We start from the raw sequence: 18,841 nt of genomic DNA on the forward strand, positions 1-18,841 counted from the left end.
AAAAGAAAGAAAAGGAAAAGAAAGAAAAGGAAAAGAAAGAAAAGGAAAAGAAAAAACGTCAAAAAATGCCTAAAGGATGTAGGATTGCAGGTATAAAGAACAGAGAAGAGATAATGAGGGATACATAATGCCCATTTCATTTTGTCAAAATAAAATTCATTAAAGAGTTAATAAAACCTAGTACCTACCTCTATAACTATTGTTAAATAAATTTTATTTATTTACTTAGAACCAAAAACATATACATATCTAAATAGACGCAGCAAGGTATCTATACATTGCGTGGCCAATGTAATATAAAAACGCTTAGTTGCCGCTGCTACACTTCATATTGTGGTAGGGCCTTCAGTTCGCCTTTTTCATCCGGTGGCGCAGTCAAGGCCATCAGCGGCCGACTTGTGTCAACCGGTGTCCTTCAGAAAAAAAAGCTACGCTTCAGAACACGTCCGGCCGTTATCTTAAACATCAGTCGAAAACGCGAAAAATGCCTAAATTATGTGCCATTAGAAACTGCAAAAACACGACAGCTATGAGTAGATGAATAAACAGGGATGTTTTCCTTGTAGAATAAGCATAATATAAATTAAAATTAATTATTTTGATTTTGTGTAAATTCGAGAAAAAAAATATACGAACGAGTGTATGCCGTATGATTTAAAATTCAAGACAAAAACATTTATTTCAGATAAAAATCCATACAGTATTAATAAACAAAATATGTAACTTATGATCTAGTATTAGTATTAATATTGTTTAATTTACCGATCTGTGAACACACACAGGATTAGAGATGAGAAAACTGGTTCTTTTTACAAACGTTTAAACGTTACAGCTCTTTTTAAAAAAACGTGCTTTTTTAGACGCTTTTCACAAATACTTTTTAGTTTGAAGCTTAAAAAATCTTTTAGAAAAACTACTTTTATGTTTAAAAAAGCTTACAACGTTGTGTTGATTGATAGCGAGAAGCAAGAGTAGACTACTAAAGGTTTTAAGTTAAATAAGTTTATTTGTAAAACGCGAATTTTATTTTTATTTATAAATTTACTATTCACATTAACGAATTAATTTATTTAGGAAACATAAATGGCGGGTCTTGAAACGTTGTAAAAAACTGATATTGTTAAGTGTAGAACTGACCAACGCTTACACTTAAAATAAAAAGCGTGCTTATGTGCTTATTTTAAAAAGCAAACTTTTTAAAGTGCTTTTCGTTTAAACGCCCACCTCTACCCAGGATGCTGTTGGAACCCTCGGGGAAGCGCCTCAGCGCAGATGCACACGTTTTTCTCACGATGATGGCCATGAAACCATCCGTGTGAGCCTCGGCACACATCCCCGACGCACTACACCTCCACGACAGCCCCTCAGTGATGGGGCACCCTGAATGCATTATTATGTTGGACACGTAGGTCACTGAATGTCTGCCTGACTGGCAATACACGTCCGATTTTACCACAATGTCCGATTTTAAAATTAGCGCCGAGGCGTTTACCATTTTGTTGTCGGTTCGATTGTCGCCAACGTTTTTTCTTCTTTCGCGGCAAAACGAGCGAATAGACGGATCACACTACCAGATCCGACTATAGTATGGTAAAATCGGACGTGTATTGCTAGGTTTAGAATTCGAAACACGGCCCTATGTTAAAACTAAAGTCTGCATGAAATATTGTCATAGAAACAGGGAAACGGAACATACTCAAATATTAAAGAGTAAACAACTATAACAAATAAACTCCAGACACATGGGACTTGTCAATTTTGTCTCAGGGTGACGGGCGCAGTGGTAGTGTTCCTCGGATCTTTGTGATTTGAATCTGAGTGGCACTCACTGCACGTGCTATTCGTTCAAACAACCATAAACACAACAATAAACACGTCTACCTGTAATGTTATTTTTGAAATACCAAACGAACCATTGTCCCAGATTTGATTGAACCAGAAATAGAGACGAAATGTCATTTAATTTGTTTGAAAACTATTCTGCCATATCATTAAGGACTATCCACACATATCCGGGCCGTGCCCGGGATGTGGACGGGGCGTGCTAGTTTGTATGAACTGCGGGCCCGTACACGGACATGTGAGAACGAGTTCATACAAAATCTACACATTGATATTTTTTTGCGCCCCTGACGGAGCACGGCTCGTCCACGTCCCGGCCACGGCCCGGATATGTGTAGACAGACCTTTACTGTGACAACTGCGCTCCGATTGGCTAGCCCGAGTTCGAAACAATTGACGGGTGTCGTCAACTGTTCATTTCAAATCGACCAGTTAACTTGATCTTTATTCATCAATGATGATCAAAATTACATATTTATTATTTAATTACCGATGAAATGTGCTTCCGTTTGTTTTGTAATTAGATGTTTTGCTGTTTTTCCCACACCACCGAATAGAACAGCACGACATTGTTAGAGATATTATCTTTATTACAATAAATACAGAATATTTTTTGGAATATACGGAGACGTACACACAGGTCAGTAGTTGGCCTGTCTATATTTCAATGCAAACGAGAGTTATAAGAGCTAAGAAGAGCTGTATCGCTAATGTGTTACCAGGAATATATGGCCCTTATTTCGTCTCTATTTCTGGTTATATACTCGATGACACGAGTGCACCTCAGTAAGGCGCGCGCTGCGAGTGTGCACACATACAAGACGCGTTGCTACATTTGTGTGGAGTCATTTTTTCCATCCTCTATGGGAGTCACCACACTTTTTTTTAACGAAGTAGCGTAAGAATACTGTGAGCCTACGTCAAAATAAAAGGTTAGGAAACGGACGGAGAAAAACAAAAAAGGTGGAGAGCTAAGTTTGGAAGGAATTATTATAATGTCATAGAGTATACCGTAGTTTAATACCAAGGCCCACATTTTAAAAATAAAGGAAAGATAATAAAAAATAATAGTCTTGAAATCAGATGGGTTTCTGAGCGAGAAGATGAACCTGATTCCTACTATATCTTTCTAATTTCTAAGTTAAATCAACTATTGTTCCGGTAAGAAATGTCAAAAGTTTCCGATAGGCCTGTTGTGAATCGCAATTTTATGCGCCTCGACTCGGAAAAGACGCAGTTTCCGATCGGGAGGGGCAATCAAAATCAAGCTGCCAGTAGCTGGCAACAACCGCCAGTTCGGCGAGTCGATGTCTCCACATCGCTCAAAACGTAGGATTGTCTCTCACATTGTTATTTTATTTGTATTTACAGGTTCCAAATGTTAGGAAGTTCCAGAAATAAAATTCCAACTCCTTGTTTCTTCGTTATACACTTATATGAAGACTTATTACGATTATACACTTAGCACCATTGACTTACAAATAAATGGACGACGGATCTCATACAAAAACCACGAAAAAAATGTCCCAAGTCAACCTATTTAAACATAGTGACATGTAAAGGAATATGAAAAAGCTAAAACGTTGAATTTAAACTGTAATGTCATCGCAGTACTGTCTAATTTTGCTTGCTTCGCTGTCAGTCGAACAAACGAAGACTAAAGCGTGAATGACGCTCTATATACGATTTTAACGCCCTATAAGTTCGGACACTTTTTAGCGCGGACCCGACGTCCTTATAATAGTAAGTAATAATAGTAAAGTAATAGTAAGTCAATGCTTAGCACGATAAAATGACACGGTAAAGTAAAATGAGAGGCACTGTCCTCTGAGACTCCAACAAACAGAACAGGTAACTGTAGACAAGTAGAAAAACAGAATGTCGAGCACTCGAGTCTCGAGTATCACAAATTAAGAAACGTTAGCAGTATGGTGGTAGGGCTGCATTTTTGGCGCCACCAACATAGTGTATTGTGGCGCCATGTAAAGCTAAAGTTACTGGCGCTACCAACCTAACAATGTAGCAACGGAAACAATTTTCACAGACAAATTGGTCATGAGTACCAAATATACTCTTTAATACAAATAGTACTCTAATATTACAAAAATATAATTACAATAAGACAAAATTATTTATATATCCAATATGACGCTTACACAAAACATAGTTTTAAAAAACAAGGTACCTCTTCATCATATTCTTGTGCTACATTGAAATAACCTTTGTTAAATACAGTACTTACAAATTGGTATTTTTATACTCGCTCGCTGTCTAATAAATAAATAAATAACGCACACAATCACTGCCCCGCACTAGGGAAACCCTGTAACGTGAGTGCCATGGACACACACATAGCCAACCACACCAATTACACCCAACTCAAGAGAGAAATAAGTGTAGACCATATAAATATTTCCAACGGCCCGGGAATCGAACCCAGGACCTCCGTGTAGCTGTACAACGTGTAACCGCTCGACCACGTAGGCTTATTTTATAGATTTTTTATTAAGATTTAGGAATTAGAAATGAAATGCTGAACAATTCTGAATTATGACTTGAAACCTCCAAATATTCAAAAATGGTAAATAGTACAGTATTCGATCTCGTTTAGTAGCAGTAGAGCTCCTTGTGGAAGAGTTCGTCCAGGAAAATACGACCACCTTACCTATTTCTGCCGCTAAGCAGTAAAGTGACCATTACTGTTTTCCGGTTTTGAAGGGCCTTACCCTTGCTGGTGAAATTACAAGCACATGGAACTTGTCAACTTATGTCTCAGGGTAACTGGCGCTCTGTGGCAGTGCCCCTCAGATCTTTGCGATTTAAACCTCTGAGTGGCACTGCAATCATGATGGACAGGCGTGTAGTTTACAACAGGTGCACGACTTGTTCGTCCCGTCACTTGATAGCATAAAAAATCTCGATCTGGCGCACGAGAACAACATTCTGAAGATATCTGACTTGTATGTATAGTGCACAGACCATATAAATTCTTCCGTGGTACAGTGTTTCCGTAATCTTTTATAATGATAGTTTGATTACTCTTCGGGAGATTTTATTTGCTTGATTAATAATAATGGTAAATTGTATATTTTGATAGATTGATGATTTGTATGAGTGCACTGCGTGCGCTATGATTGACTGTGAACTGATATTAATTACAACTAGGAGGTGTACAGTGCTGATGGATCATTGACAGTCGTAGATTGTACATTGATCGCTTTTTCACTCTTCCTCCACCTTCCTAATCCCGTTTCCATTTATTTCACTACTGTTTATTGTCCCTATTTTAAGAACAAGTCAAAACACTTTGTAAATGGCTGAAACACAAACCGCGAAAAGCCAAGAAAGAAAAGGATGGAAAAAATCACACTAAAACAATTTGGATAGATAATATAGTTACGTCACTAAACGTCAAATTCATCATGGTCAAAGTAGGGTTGGGCAAACAAAGAGTATCGACATGAGAAATGTATCGATTTTTTTCTTAAGGCCAGTAAATAAATACCAATAAATATTCCCAAAATACATCTATTAAAAGTCGATACTACCTCAGCTCGAATTCAAATTTTTCTCGTACTAATACGATTCATTTTGCACAGGTCAAGCGGCAGGGACACTGACTTTATTTCAGAATATTTTTTTTTATAAACAAAATTGTAGCCAGTTGATAAATGTATATCGAATACTACACGTGTTCTATTTATTTCAGTTGTTATTAAAAATAATTAGTATATTTATTATTATGTAAAGTACCTATTGAATATAGCAGTTTCCTTGTAAAATTTCGAGATTAGTTTGTTTTCTTTTCTATTGTGAAAATTTTTAGGGATCTTGATTTCACACTGTATACTAATCAGTATACAGTGTCCTCAAATATATCCTCAAATTTTACTATACCTACTTATATTTTTTCCAAGGTGATTGATTCAACACTGTCACTGTTATGTGGAATCAACCATTTCAGGTAGTATAAACTCTTTAAGTAAATTTACAAAGTAAAATTCGAAATAGTAGACACGTGTTGAAGTTATAAAAAAAATTGTAGAAGAAAGGCCAGGTAAAAATTATAGTCGTGGCTGTCTGCTGTATGATGTGGAAGGAAAGGAGTTAACCTTCATGTTAAGTGGGTTATGTTATAAGGCTCCGCTAAGACTAAATATAAATATGTTAGCAAAAGATTTGGTGTTAACATACAATACCTACCTATTAGTTTTATTCCACAAAGCGACGTTCGACAATCTACACGTTGGTATTTTTTAAATATAGATACTTATAGGACTTACTATTGCTCTAATAAAGAATATTGAAATTGATATTCGGAAAAAATCCATTTTTGATCAATTATCAATGACATGATGAAAAATATCGGCGATATATACCGTTGAAAAATATCGATACTTTGATATATCGATAATTGTAAGGTGTAATAATTGTGTATCGATAATTTTGTCAAGCCTAGCTTCAAGATCAAGAAAATGAGATTCGCTCTGGACATACGTATACGTAGTATCTCTTATTAGTTTGTGGCTCTGGACATTTTGGAAGGAAAAGTGTCGTTTTTATTTTGACTTTCAATTATTTTGTGAATTCTAGTTTAAAGTGTAATAGGATAGTGCTATTGTGCCTTAATCGAAGATCAAAACGCGAAATTATACGAATCTCGAACTAAAATACCCGTATCGGCCCGTTTTAAGGAATCCCGAGTCAATCTAAGCAGGCCACCTCAAATTACCTATCCTCTTTGTGGCGGCCATATTTACAGAAACATAATTAAACTTTATGTTTAGACTGATGGCTTTGCCAAAGCCTTAATAAATAAAAAAAAAAACAAGAAAATGACGCGAATACTACTGTAAATACTGTCTCATTATTCATTTTATTGAAGGTGATATTAAAATTATTTGTTTACTGTTTTCAATGCAAAACAATTTGCAAATTTTTGTAAACATTGTAATCCGATACATTTTGATAATTTCGTTGGTACTCCACACACTATGTCGAAAATGACAAAAAGGAAACATGTGATGAAGGAGGCCATTTGGGATGACTACGAACTGCCGAAAGAGAATCAAAGCATTGTGAAAGTTGTAAGGAGTAGAGGAAACAATTTACATGAGGTATTTTCCGCGTACTAAAGTCGTTAGAACACTACTAATAGCACAATTATTATAGTACATTTCATAACCTCTGGCTAGGCACGGGGTTATATTTGTAATATTCTAACAACCTTGTAGGACTATTATCATTAATATCATAAATAACAACTTATGTTTGTGTATTATTACTATTATATAATTATTATTAAGATTTTAGTGTACGTCAGAATGGCTGGACCAACGAGATATACAAATCAAACTGTGCTCATTATTTACTACCAGTTTTCTACTATTTAGTACCTTTATTGACATAGTTTCTACCTTTGCGCTAATGGAAATATTAAAGAAATAAAGTGGCCACCCATTCTGATGTCAGGTGGCTGGACCACTTTACATTTTTCATGGTTGTTCTACTATGTTCTACTTGGTGTAACGGGTTAGTGTCCGCAACTCGACGTCAAGGCGCCTATTTTGCGTGTGGAAATTCTCTGGTTTCCCTTCAAAACGCATAAATCTTTCGCCTTTTTTCATGGTTCTATAAAAATAGTAAATTATATACTGCTAGAACCATGAAAAACAAAGTGGTCCAGCCAACCTGACATCAGAATGGCTGGCCACTTTATTCCTTTAATATTTCCGTTAGCACAAAGGTAGAAAATATGTTGATAAAGGTACTAAATAGAAACTATGTAGTAAATAATGAGCACAGTTTTATTTGTATATCTCGTTTGATCCAGTCATCCTAATGGACACAGATTTAAAGAGCCGTTTGTTTGATCCAAAAAACATACTTAGATCGCCATTTTTGCTTAGTTGAAGTCATCGAGTATGTAACCAGAAATAGAGACAAAATTTTTTTTAAACTTAATTTGTTTGAAAACTATTCTCTCTTATCATTACTGTGACAACTGCGCTCCGATTGGCTAACCAGAGTTCGAAACAATTGACGGGTGTTGTCAATGAGTGCTGTCAACTGTTTCACTTCAAATCGACCAGTTAACTTGAGCTTTGCTATAATAAACGAAAATTGCAAAATTACATATTTAATATCTAATTACCAATGAAATGTGATTCTATTTGTTTTGTAATTAGAGACGTACACACAGGTCAGTAGTTGGCCTGTCTATATTTCAGTGCAAATGAGAGTTGATATTTTCATACCAGTGTTGCCAGCTAGACTAAAGCACATGTCGCTACACAGAAGGCTTAAAGTCACTAGTTGTCACCATGTTTCCACTCCATATGAAAAATCTACTCTTATGGTACTCATTATAAGAATCATTTCATTGGTAAGAACTTTATGATAATAGCACATATAAAAGACCAGGCGCTTACATTACTACTTCACTTTTGATTCTACTGCCCCTCCGTATCAACCTCTTCGTTATATGCGAAGTTACAGTGCTATAACCTGTACAAGCTAGCCCGCACAGGGAGCTTATAAGTTCAGTTCATGCACCCAGATCAGGCAGTGGACAGGGTTGTGACGGACTTCATGCAGTGTTCAAAAGGCTAGTGTCTTGAGTGAGCGATCACTGTACATGTACAGTAACCTCCTTATTCCTATATCTATATCCAGAGCGTCAAAGTTGCTCCGTTTGCAACACTGTTTCATACAATATTTAAGCGTAATTGCAGTGCCACTGTCGATGTGCTACGTGCGTGCCACCTTTGCAGTCACAATTAGTGAATTAAAAATTACTGAAGCACTACAGGGTGACTGCAGCTCGTTTACAAGCACCTAATTTGTAAGCACCCTAATAAACCTGACATCTGTGTTATATAATTAAAGATAAATGTAAAATAATTTTCCAGGTTGTCACAGCAACAAATGAAGAATACTTAGTATCAATGCCAACAAAATTCAGAAAAAATATTTGGGTGAAAAGAGGCGATTACATTCTAGTTGAACCTATAGCAGAAGGAGACAAAATCAAAGCGGAAATAGTGAAAATAATGACCAAGGACTCTATAAAATACTGTAAAGAAAATAATGTATGGCCTAATGTATTTATGAATAGTGACATTGATAGTGATGCAAAGGAGACGAACAGTGATGTGTTTGAAAATACAAATAGGGTTCCTTTAAACGTAATGGAAGACAGTGAATCTAGTAGTAGTGGCAGTGAAAGTGGAAATGAAAGTGATACAGAACAAAGCGATGATGATTTAAGAGGGAATAAAAAATGATAAATATACCATTAGGTTTCTTATTTTAAACCCATTTATGGACAGTTACGCAAAATTAAATATCAGATGTGATGTGATAGTATGCGAAACAGCATTTCGCTATATTAATCACTAAAAACCAACTATGGGCTTTACAGTGTGAATTCCAAGTGCTTTCTGTGTAGTTGCCCCATACTGCTCCTTCATCTTGGTACTTGGTGTAACGGGCTGGTGTCCGCAACTCGACGTCAAGGCGCCTATTTTGCGTGTGGTGGGTGCCGGGTCCTACTCGTGCGACCCAAGCTTCTCCAGGAATCTCAGCAGCCTCCTCGGTTTGCTGAAGACTTCGGGGAGCGACCTTGGCACTCCAAGGTACTTTGCCCTGTAGTTGGCCACGCCGGAGCACTATTGTGGGATGTGCGCAGTCGTTTCCTCCCCCTCCACGCACGCTCTGCATAGAGGGCTGTCTGCGATACCTAAATTGAAAAGGTGTTTATTGTATGTACCATGACCTGTTAGGGCGGCAGTTAGAGTGCGAAGCTCTTGCCTGTTGAGTTTAATTAATATTCGTGATAGACTGGCATTGAGCGTTGGGAGTGCTTCTCTCGCCTGTCTACAAACCGTAAGGGTGGTCCATGTATTATTATTATTATTATCATTACTGCTCCTTCATATAGAAGTATCAACAATGTAGGTACTAACAAAATACAATGATTTACATTCAACATTTTATACTGATACCGGTTTATATTATAAGTTTTATTAGTCTTTTGTTATTATTAAGGTGGTTCACAACCCGCAACAAAATGTATCATTGAAAAGTCTCAATAATACATTTTGTTGCGGGTGATGAAATGAAATTGTGTCATTTATGAGGCATACATAACGAGAGCGGAATTACTTGCAATAGTGGAAACATTATGCTTTGTTAGTTATGTCGATGCAAACAAATTCTTCTCACTGACTCTTGAAAGTGCACTTCAACACTCGTGGTTCAATGTGTCTTGGGAGGTCGAGGTATTCCAATAGCATATGAAGCTTTAAAAATGAATAACTAACCTATTGTACAATAATATTATCATAAGACTTCAATGGATACCATCCGTAGACGTTGCTAGCTCCCTGGAACGCTTAAAAAAGATACTGACCCGCGGCACCCTTACACCATCACGTGCCGGTAATCCAGAGGTATACCCTCTGGTCGAGGAAACTAAGCACGCCCGAATAAGTTTCTGGAAGGAGAAATACCCCACGGCGTCACTTATCCCGCTATCGGAACACCTCCCTCCTGGGCATGATCTACCTTGGCAAACTTGGAAGACCCTAAATAGGCTGCGGACGCAAATCGGCCGAAGCAAGGAGCGCATGTCCGTGTGGTGTCTCTCCCCAGACAATGGCACATCTTTTAACCTGCCCTGCGTGTCCCTACACGTGCACACGCGAGGACCTGTACAGCGCCACTGATAATGCTATCTCAGTCGCTAAGTACAGGTCCTCACATAGATAAACGTTAGAGTCGACACGCCAAGAAGAAGAAGAAGAATGGATAACATCACATATCGAACTCTAGGAAACGAGATAGTAGACAGACTAGCAAACGAGGCTATTTCCGACGGAACCATCAGGTACACCATTTGCCACAGAAATTATTCGGTTTATAAGGGACTTAAATATGGATCAATGGACTAAGAGCTATGATGATCTGTGACAAAAGGTATAAATATATATATGGTACAAAACTATCCAACTGCGTCCTCCAAGGTCACTAAATTTTACTATCTGACGAGAAGGACTGAATCCCCTCAATGCCATTTCTGTAACAAATTGGAAGACATGCTTAATTTCAAACTGGGCAACCCGTTGACGCAGAGTGTTGAAGGTCTATACTCCAATGTGTGATCTTGCTTTGTGATAAGGAGCAATGCAATACCTCTCATGGGAGTAGCGACAGATAACGCACACACTCAACATAGTCCCGCACTAGGGAAACCCTGGGTCGCAGGTGCCTTGGACACACACATAGACAACCACAAATTACACCCAAACTCACGAGAGAAATAAATGTAGGCCATACAAATATTTCTTCCGGCCCGGGAATCGAACCTGGGACCTCTGCGTGGCAGTCTGGCATGGTAACCGTTCGGCCACGGAGTTTAAGTTTAGGTCTGATAAAGCAGGATGGATAGATACTTACATTACGAGGCCGACATACGCCCGAACGTTTCAGACGTTTTCAAAATAGATTTAAAAAATATATATATTAGGGTGGTTTAGTAATAGCCTACCAGGTACCTTTTTTTGCGTGGGGAAATCCTCCTAGGGTACCTCTAGGTTAACCGGCCAAACCCCACGGTGGCCATCTCGGGTGCTCTAGTGGGAAGGACCCCGGATCCACTTTGCGCACCGCGATTCACAACTGGCCGATCGGAAACTTTTAACATTTCAAATCGAAACAATAGTTGATTTAACTCACAAATTAGAAAGATATAGTAGGAATCAGGAAACCATCTGATTTCGAGACTACTCGATCGGTTCGATTCCTATTTGAATCAAAATCAGAATGGTGGTAAGCCTAAGCTAAGCCAAGCCGACCAGGGTCTACTCTCGATCTCCGTCCGAAACAATTACAGCCAAATAAGCAATACTTGACCAAATGAAAAGACGCGTGATGCGATTGAAGCTTCATACTTGATATTTGTCTTTTAATTTTGTCGAATATTACTTATTTGACAGTAATTGTTTCGGACGGAGATCGAGAATAGACCCCCAGGGCCCTGGTTTTAATTTAATCGGAATCGACCCGATCGGGTAGCCCATCCGCAATATTATACGCACTCGGAAAAGACGCATTTTCCGTTCGGGTGAGGTAATCAAAATCAAGCTGCAGCGATGCAATCACCGGTTAATGCATTGTGATCACCACTAATTACAATTCAGAGCCAAGATATGCAGCATTTAAGAAGTAACGGATTTTCTTCTATGGAATGAATATTTCCTGGTTGTAGAATGCGCCTGCTTTGGTAAGCAAGTGCAATTATTCACATACTATTCACGGCAGAATCTACAGACCCTTCTCTCGCTTAGCTTGACATTGTACATGCTAAGGTCATTCCGTTCAAATGCCAGAGCTGGGGCCTTACCATGAACTCTTATTACGATTCAGTTTAGGACCAAAAATGAATAGTTGTGAGACAGCGCTACATGAAGTGTATATCACTATCCCGCTTTTTTGTCGTTGAACCTATACTGAACTGTAATAAGAATTCATTGTAAGTCCCTGGTCTGTAATGTCCCGTGCAAACGTATTTTGAAGCAACTGGCTTGTATCCAACACAAGACACAACTTTGCGCTGCGCCTAAATCAAATAATCGTTTGCAGTACAGGAAACGTGTCACATGGAGCGAACTATGACTTACTTATTTCAGAATTCTTTTCTTTTACTCTAATTCGTAAAAAAAATTTTGCAATGTAAACACATTTTTTTCTGAGTGTTCGATCTTTGTATTAATAATTATAAGAAACTAGTGGAGTAGTTTCATAAATAATAATTGAATATCAATTCAATAAAAATGTAACATACAGTGAATAGCGTCATCCCTCGCCAGGGCCGGTAGCTGTAAAGGTATCTAAGTGGGTGATAAAACTTTCATATATTTCTCATAGATGGCGCTACGACTAAAAAGCCGTTGAAAAACCAAATACAAAGACACGACAACAAGCACATAGAAAAGTTCGTGAGGTCCGCTGGTACGTTTTGTGGCTTAGTTGGTATGGCGTCTGGCACGATATGCTAGAAGACGTCGCAGTATGGGAAATTTAGGTCAATTACGGACCAAAAATCTGTAACTGTTTTGTTTTTCGAAATACATCTTTGATTTTTTTATTATACATAGTGGAAATTACGACGCTTTTAAACGCATATACATTTTTATTTAACTACCCGTAACTGAGAGTTAAAAAAATGTGCAAAAATCATAAATCTCCCCCTGGTAAATAATTATTTAATATCTACTTTAAAAATAAAATAAATCCAATATTTACTTTAAAAAAATGGAAATGCCATGTTACGGTAATTTTTTATTCATAATATAAATTAAATGTAATTATGTTTACTTAAAATTATATTAAAAAAAAATACGATACAAGAAAAAACATGAAAGCATATTTGTTATTATTTCGGATATCTGTTTTAGACTCTAGCCTCTCTCTTCTATCATGGCCTATTATTACTGATTTTTTCAGAATCAGTGACAAGTTGATGGACTTTCAATAGACGTAGCGTCTCCTCGTCAAGCTCCTGTCGATTTTTAACATAAGCTTTTCGGTAACTGGTTATAAATGGATCAGAAGTACAAAGTAACGTGTGAAATACATCTTCATTTGTTGCAGATCTAGAGCACTTTCTTGCGTGGTGTAATCTAAATTTTTTGTAGTCCTTATTACGAGATTCTTGAGCGTCTCTAAAAGTTGTCCGATAGGTAACACTGCAAAATGATTAATTATACCTTCTCCGCGAATTAATATTTTGTGTACCGAAGATGGCATATAGTACCAATCATATTTACTGACGTATATTCTTGCTGTTTCCAAAGCATATTCCCCAAATGTTTAGGAGTCTAGCATTATGTCAGACGAAAAAGCTAGAAAGATTATACAGAGTCGCTTTATCAAAATTTCATCGACTCCTGTAATTTCAACTGAGCAGACTGCATTATACAAAAATCCTCGCAGTGTTACCGTCAGTGGTATTACCACCTCATTGCCGTGGTTTATCAATTATTAATCCAAGGTCTTCTCGAAAGCGTCTTTGTACCAACTTTTGTACAACTTTTTTATTAAAATTGTTTTTCTTTGTATCTGCAGGCCTCAATGCCTCCACGATTTTTGCTTCATTACTTTCCCTCTTTGATCGCAGCCCTTGAATATATGCACCATAGACGTGTTCGAATCCATAATCATTAAATAGTGTAGTATTTTTGCCCTTCTTACTAGATTCTGAAGAATTTTCATAAGACGTACATGGTCTTCCTCGTTTTCCAGTTGAAGTAGATGGAATGGACTCTTTATCCAACCAACTCTTGATCCAACCAATCACTGTTAGCCCTCAAAAAGGCTTCTTTCTTTCGCAATGCTTGGCTCCATCGACTGTTAACCTGTGTTAGCAATTCTTTTTTTAAATCACTAAATTATCAAACGTAAATTGTATTCCGAAAATTCATAACAATCTCGTAAAAATGTTTAGAGCCGATTCATTTCTTCCACCTTCAATGTAGGAAAGTATTAGTTCTCGTCTCAAACATTTGAAAGTAAACATTTTCAAAGGAGTTGGAAAAGTATATTCAGTAACAAACGACTGCTTGTTTTAATAAATTTATGAAATTAATGTGTCAGAGCATTATATAGTAATGGTCTTAGAATAATAACGCAATGGTGTAGTGTGAATAATATTGATAAATCGACTCCTCCTATGTAAAGTATCGTATGTCGAAATTGCCAAGTTTACAGGGGAGCGTTTTAAAGTTTTCAATTCACTGAAGTAAGCATAACACGTGACTTTATTTCTCAGTTTTATTTGGCAAAACTCACACAGAGTATTATAAAATCCTATATATCGGTTAGATGAACAACCACAATTAATTTTTATCATTTTACTATTTCATTTAGCATTTATATGCTAAAGTCACGTGTTATTACTCATTTCAGTGAATTCAAAACTTAAGGCTCCCCTGCAAACTTGGCAATTTCGACATACGATACTTTACGTAGGAAGAGTCGAAATATGATAAATGCAACCGCGCCTATATTATCTTATCGCGTTGCGTTGATAAGGGTATTTTTATGGGGTAGGACATTTGATACGATTTCTTTCATATCTTTAGAAACCGCAAAAAACCGAATTTTGATAATTAATACCCACGCTATGAAATAATACAAAATTCGAAGCTTCGGCAAGCTTCGCTAACAGTCAAAACCTTTGATGAATTTGATAAAGATATGTTAATGTCTCCAATTTTAATTATGATTTATTTTCTTTACACTACACAACAAATTTGAAAAATATCAACTATTTTTGACATTTACGTAAGATAGATTTATAGAAATATACAATAACATATAGCTTATGTAACAAAATTAAGACGAAATACGACGTTGAAAGTTCCAAAATTATACGGCACAACGATATGAGTACGGGAAATGACATTTTGGATGTATTTTTATTAAATCAACATACCTATCTAACATAAAAAACCTTCAATATAATAAAGTATGACATCTAAACTATCAAATAAAATTAAATGTGTATTTCAATTAAGACATTGGTCAAAACCATTTTTGATACGCCGTTGTTCTACTATTTCCCATAGTGCGTCGGTTCGAATCCGGCCGGATCGAAATAATTTTTTGTGAGAGTTCGATCTTTGTATTATTAGCGAGGACTATTGAATCTAATTTTTAAAAAAGAAATTACAAAACGCTAAAAGTAAAGATTTATTGAAATAATTAAGAAATTAACAAAGTAACGAGAGAAGCTAAATGATCGTGAGTTCGACGGCAAAGAAATGGGCGCGCGCTGCCGGCGTAGCGAGCTTAAATAAAACTGCCCTCTCCGTTCGCTCCATCGAGTGGCGTGATGTTGCAGGCCACGCCCACTAGACTAGGATTTTCTCCTAATACGGCCTCTCCTGACGTGTGGCCGTCCTCGGTCACATCTTCAGCTGATGAAACTCCTCTGGATGGACCGGGACATAGTTCAAAGTCTGACTCCGGGCGACCCGTAGTTGACGGTCGTGAGTCGCTCATGTTTGATGGTGCTGAGCGGCCCTCGCTGAGTGGTTCGGGCTCCTCATTGGACACTGGAATGTGAAAAATGTTATTTTAATTCTCACATAAATATATCTCGAAATCTTATGGTTCGGCCTTCTTCATAGCATAAGTGACAGAGGCACCCAGTCAGCATGTCTTGACAGAGGCACCCAGTTGGCATGTCAGTTGGCGCAAATACCTCAATAGGTATTACAGCAAAACATTAATCGACCGAGGCGCCCAGTTCGCGTGTCATGACAGAGGCGCCCAGTTTGCACGTCAATTGGCAGAGCATAGCAATACCTATACATGAACCCAATACGATAATGTTTAGTAATCAGTTTTACTTACTTTCAAAAAATGAGGTACATGTATCAGGGGTCCATTCCCCTCGCCAGGCTACCATGTGCTCTGCCGCTGCCTGTGATTTCTTGCCATAGGAGCCACCCATCAGCCGAAGCTCGTAGCGACCGTGAGGCAACACATTTATCACACGGTACGGCCCGCGCATCCCCGAGTCTAGTTTACCTGTCATCTGCATGGACTTACTTACAAAAACCATATCGTTCAATTTAAAGACACGAGTGACAAACACAGAGATAACCTGCACGCAAAGGTTCGAAAAACTCCAAATGACAAAATGCTTGCACAGATCTACACTCGTTACAAAAACTTTCACAACAATTTATTAAGAAATCTTAGAAGGCAACATGAGTCGATGGTGCTAGAACAAAATAAAGACAATCCCAAGAAACTTTGGGACTCTATTAGAACCTTTACTCATACAAAGAGGCAAAACCATACTGCAGTCGAGCTAACGAAGACCAAAGATAGTACAATTGATTCACTGAATTACTGTAACGAGTTCTTCTCTAGTGTAGGAAAGCGTCTTGCTGACGGGATCCTGGCCTTCTCAAAGGAGACGCAGGAATCCCTTGCAGCCGGAGTGAGAGTCAGGGTTTCGCCACTTGATTCCTTTTTTATGCTGCCAACGGATGAGGTCGAGATAGAGTCAATAATTAACGGTATGAAAATTGATGGCGCCCCGGGTCTGGATGGTATCTCTAACCGATTTTTAAGGATCACCAAAAATAATCTTCTTGTACCACTCACCTATATCTGTAATCTTAGCCTAAAAGAAGGAATGTTTCCCTCCCAGTGGAAGTCCGCAGCCGTGATCCCTATCTATAAAGCTGGAAATAAACGTGACCCCAGTAATTACAGACCAATTTCGCTACTGAGCTGCTTTTCCAAGATTCTGGAAAAGGTGGTAAACAGGCGTCTTGTTGATTTTCTGGAGGAAAAGAATTTAATATCCGACCGGCAGTTTGGTTTTAGACGCGGGAGATCAACACAAGACGCGGTGTCTTTACTCACCAACATAATATCAGATCATCTGGACAACAAAAAGGCTTGTATAGGGGTCTTTCTCGATCTGGCGAAAGCCTTTGACACCGTTTCTATTCCCATTCTCGTTCGGAAGTTGGAATCTGTTGGTATTCGTGGTGTCGCGCTCGATTGGTTTCAAAGCTACCTTACAGGTCGGTCTCAATGCATTAAAGTTGTAGATGAATTAAGCAATCCCATGCCCATTGAGTTTGGGGTACCTAAAGGCAGCGTGCTGGGCCCTACACTTTTTACTGTGTACATAAATGATATTATGCACTCAGTCTCAGATCATTCCGATATCATCTGCTATGCAGATGATACTGCCATCATCTTCAATGGTTATAACTGGTCTAATGTATACGAACTAGTCGAGTGCGGCATGTCGAGGGTGGCTGCCTGGCTTCGGAATAATCTCTTGACGCTAAACCTGACAAAAACCCATTTATTATGTTTTCATAAAACCTGTGCATCTGCTCCCTCAAACTTTCCTGAGATTCCGGTTCATTTCTGTGACTCTGTCGGCCGAGTATCTTGCAAATGTCAAACCATCAGCCGCGCCGTAAACTTAAAACATCTTGGCGTGATTATAGATGAAAGACTCACTTTTGGGGACCACCTGGTTGCTACTGCCAAAAGAGTCCGTAAATTAATATTTCTCTTTAGGAGCCTCCGAGCGGTGGCCGATTTGAGATTGCTGGAAATAACCTATAAAGCTCTTTGCGAGTCAATTATTAGCTACTGTATCACTGTTTGGGGTGGCGCTGGTAAACTGAATATGCTGATAGTTGAGAGAGCGCAGCGATCCGTTCTGAAAGTGATGCTCAAAAGGCCTATCAAATATCCAACTGTCACTTTGTATAAGGAATGTGGAGTCTTAACGGTTCGTGGTCTATTTCTGCTCGGTGTAGTGATCCTTGTACATCGTGCGGTGGTCTCTTCTCCTGATTATACCAAACTCGACAAAAGAATTTTCAAATTACATCTCCCGGTTATTAATTCCGCCTTCGCTAGGAGATTCGCAAGATTCTTGCACCCATACGTCTACAATAAGGTTAACGCACTGTGTTGTGTCAAGCTCTGTTCTATATCAGAGCTTAAACGTAAGGTCAGTGAGTTTCTGGGCTCTTTGACCTACTGTCAATTAGAAGATATTTTAAAATAGGTACGCTAGTGTTGCTGACTGTTTGGTGGCAAGACCTCAGTAGTCTGACACTCCGAATTTATGGAGCCAGACAAGGCGGTTCACTTCAGCTTCTTCTTTCATTCCTATACACATACACTCACACACACACTTACACACACACACAAAATATCTTGCATTCTTTTAAAATATATGTAAATCTGTAATATTGTTTATCTTTGATTTCGTATGTATAATTTAAGTTAATTCATCATTCCTAAATTTAGTTTTGGTATTGTCCTTCTCTATCGCGCTATTATTTGTACTAGCAACAAGGATATATTGATTACCTGTGAGACAGGCCTAGCCTAGTGCAGGAATCATTACGCAATTCTCTCTGCTTGCGATTTACGCTACAAT

At 38.1% G+C, this 18,841-nt stretch overlaps 3 protein-coding genes across 3 annotated transcripts in view; 2 read left to right on the forward strand and 1 right to left on the reverse strand.

Annotated features, from left to right (window-relative positions):
- LOC113236346 (DNA ligase 1-like) overlaps window positions 1-161 on the forward strand; it is a 1,512-nt gene extending 1,351 nt beyond the window's left edge. Inside the window, exon 3 of the mRNA XM_026472384.1 lies at window positions 15-161. Within this exon, the coding sequence (XP_026328169.1) occupies window positions 15-128 (114 nt within the window). The 3' untranslated portion in view covers window positions 129-161. The remainder of the gene's footprint in view (window positions 1-14) is intronic.
- Window positions 162-6,688: 6,527 nt separating this feature from the next.
- Window positions 6,689-9,128, forward strand: LOC113236291 (probable RNA-binding protein EIF1AD). The gene is made up of 2 exons (XM_026472302.1): window positions 6,689-6,959; window positions 8,754-9,128. The coding sequence occupies exons 1-2, from the start codon at window positions 6,837-6,839 to the stop codon at window positions 9,126-9,128; spliced, it is 498 nt and encodes a 165-aa protein (XP_026328087.1). The 5' UTR covers window positions 6,689-6,836.
- Window positions 9,129-15,546: 6,418 nt separating this feature from the next.
- LOC113236322 lies at window positions 15,547-16,447 on the reverse strand. Its single transcript, XM_026472336.1, has 2 exons — window positions 16,264-16,447; window positions 15,547-15,962 (listed from the first exon to the last, which is right to left on the reverse strand). Exons 1-2 carry the CDS (start codon window positions 16,445-16,447, stop codon window positions 15,697-15,699), a joined length of 450 nt encoding a protein of 149 aa, XP_026328121.1. The 3' UTR covers window positions 15,547-15,696.
- Window positions 16,448-18,841: the final 2,394 nt, after the last annotated feature.

This window comes from Hyposmocoma kahamanoa, unplaced genomic scaffold, assembly GCF_003589595.1.
Source record: "Hyposmocoma kahamanoa isolate Upper Pololo Valley unplaced genomic scaffold, ASM358959v1 91, whole genome shotgun sequence".
Taxonomy (NCBI): Eukaryota; Metazoa; Arthropoda; class Insecta; order Lepidoptera; family Cosmopterigidae; genus Hyposmocoma; species Hyposmocoma kahamanoa.

What these genes read in the sequence shown, in the direction of transcription:
- LOC113236322 (XM_026472336.1), bottom strand. Translation starts at nt 16,447, where the DNA reads ATGACAGGTAAACTAGACTCGGGGATGCGCGGGCCGTACCGTGTGATA. An exon ending in ATGTACCTCATTTTTTGAAA is followed by an intron (nt 15,963 to 16,263) that starts GTAAGTAAAACT and finishes TTCACATTCCAG; the next exon opens with TGTCCAATGAGGAGCCCGAA.
- LOC113236291 (XM_026472302.1), top strand. Translation starts at nt 6,837, where the DNA reads ATGTCGAAAATGACAAAAAGGAAACATGTGATGAAGGAGGCCATTTGG. An exon ending in GAGGAAACAATTTACATGAG is followed by an intron (nt 6,960 to 8,753) that starts GTATTTTCCGCG and finishes ATAATTTTCCAG; the next exon opens with GTTGTCACAGCAACAAATGA.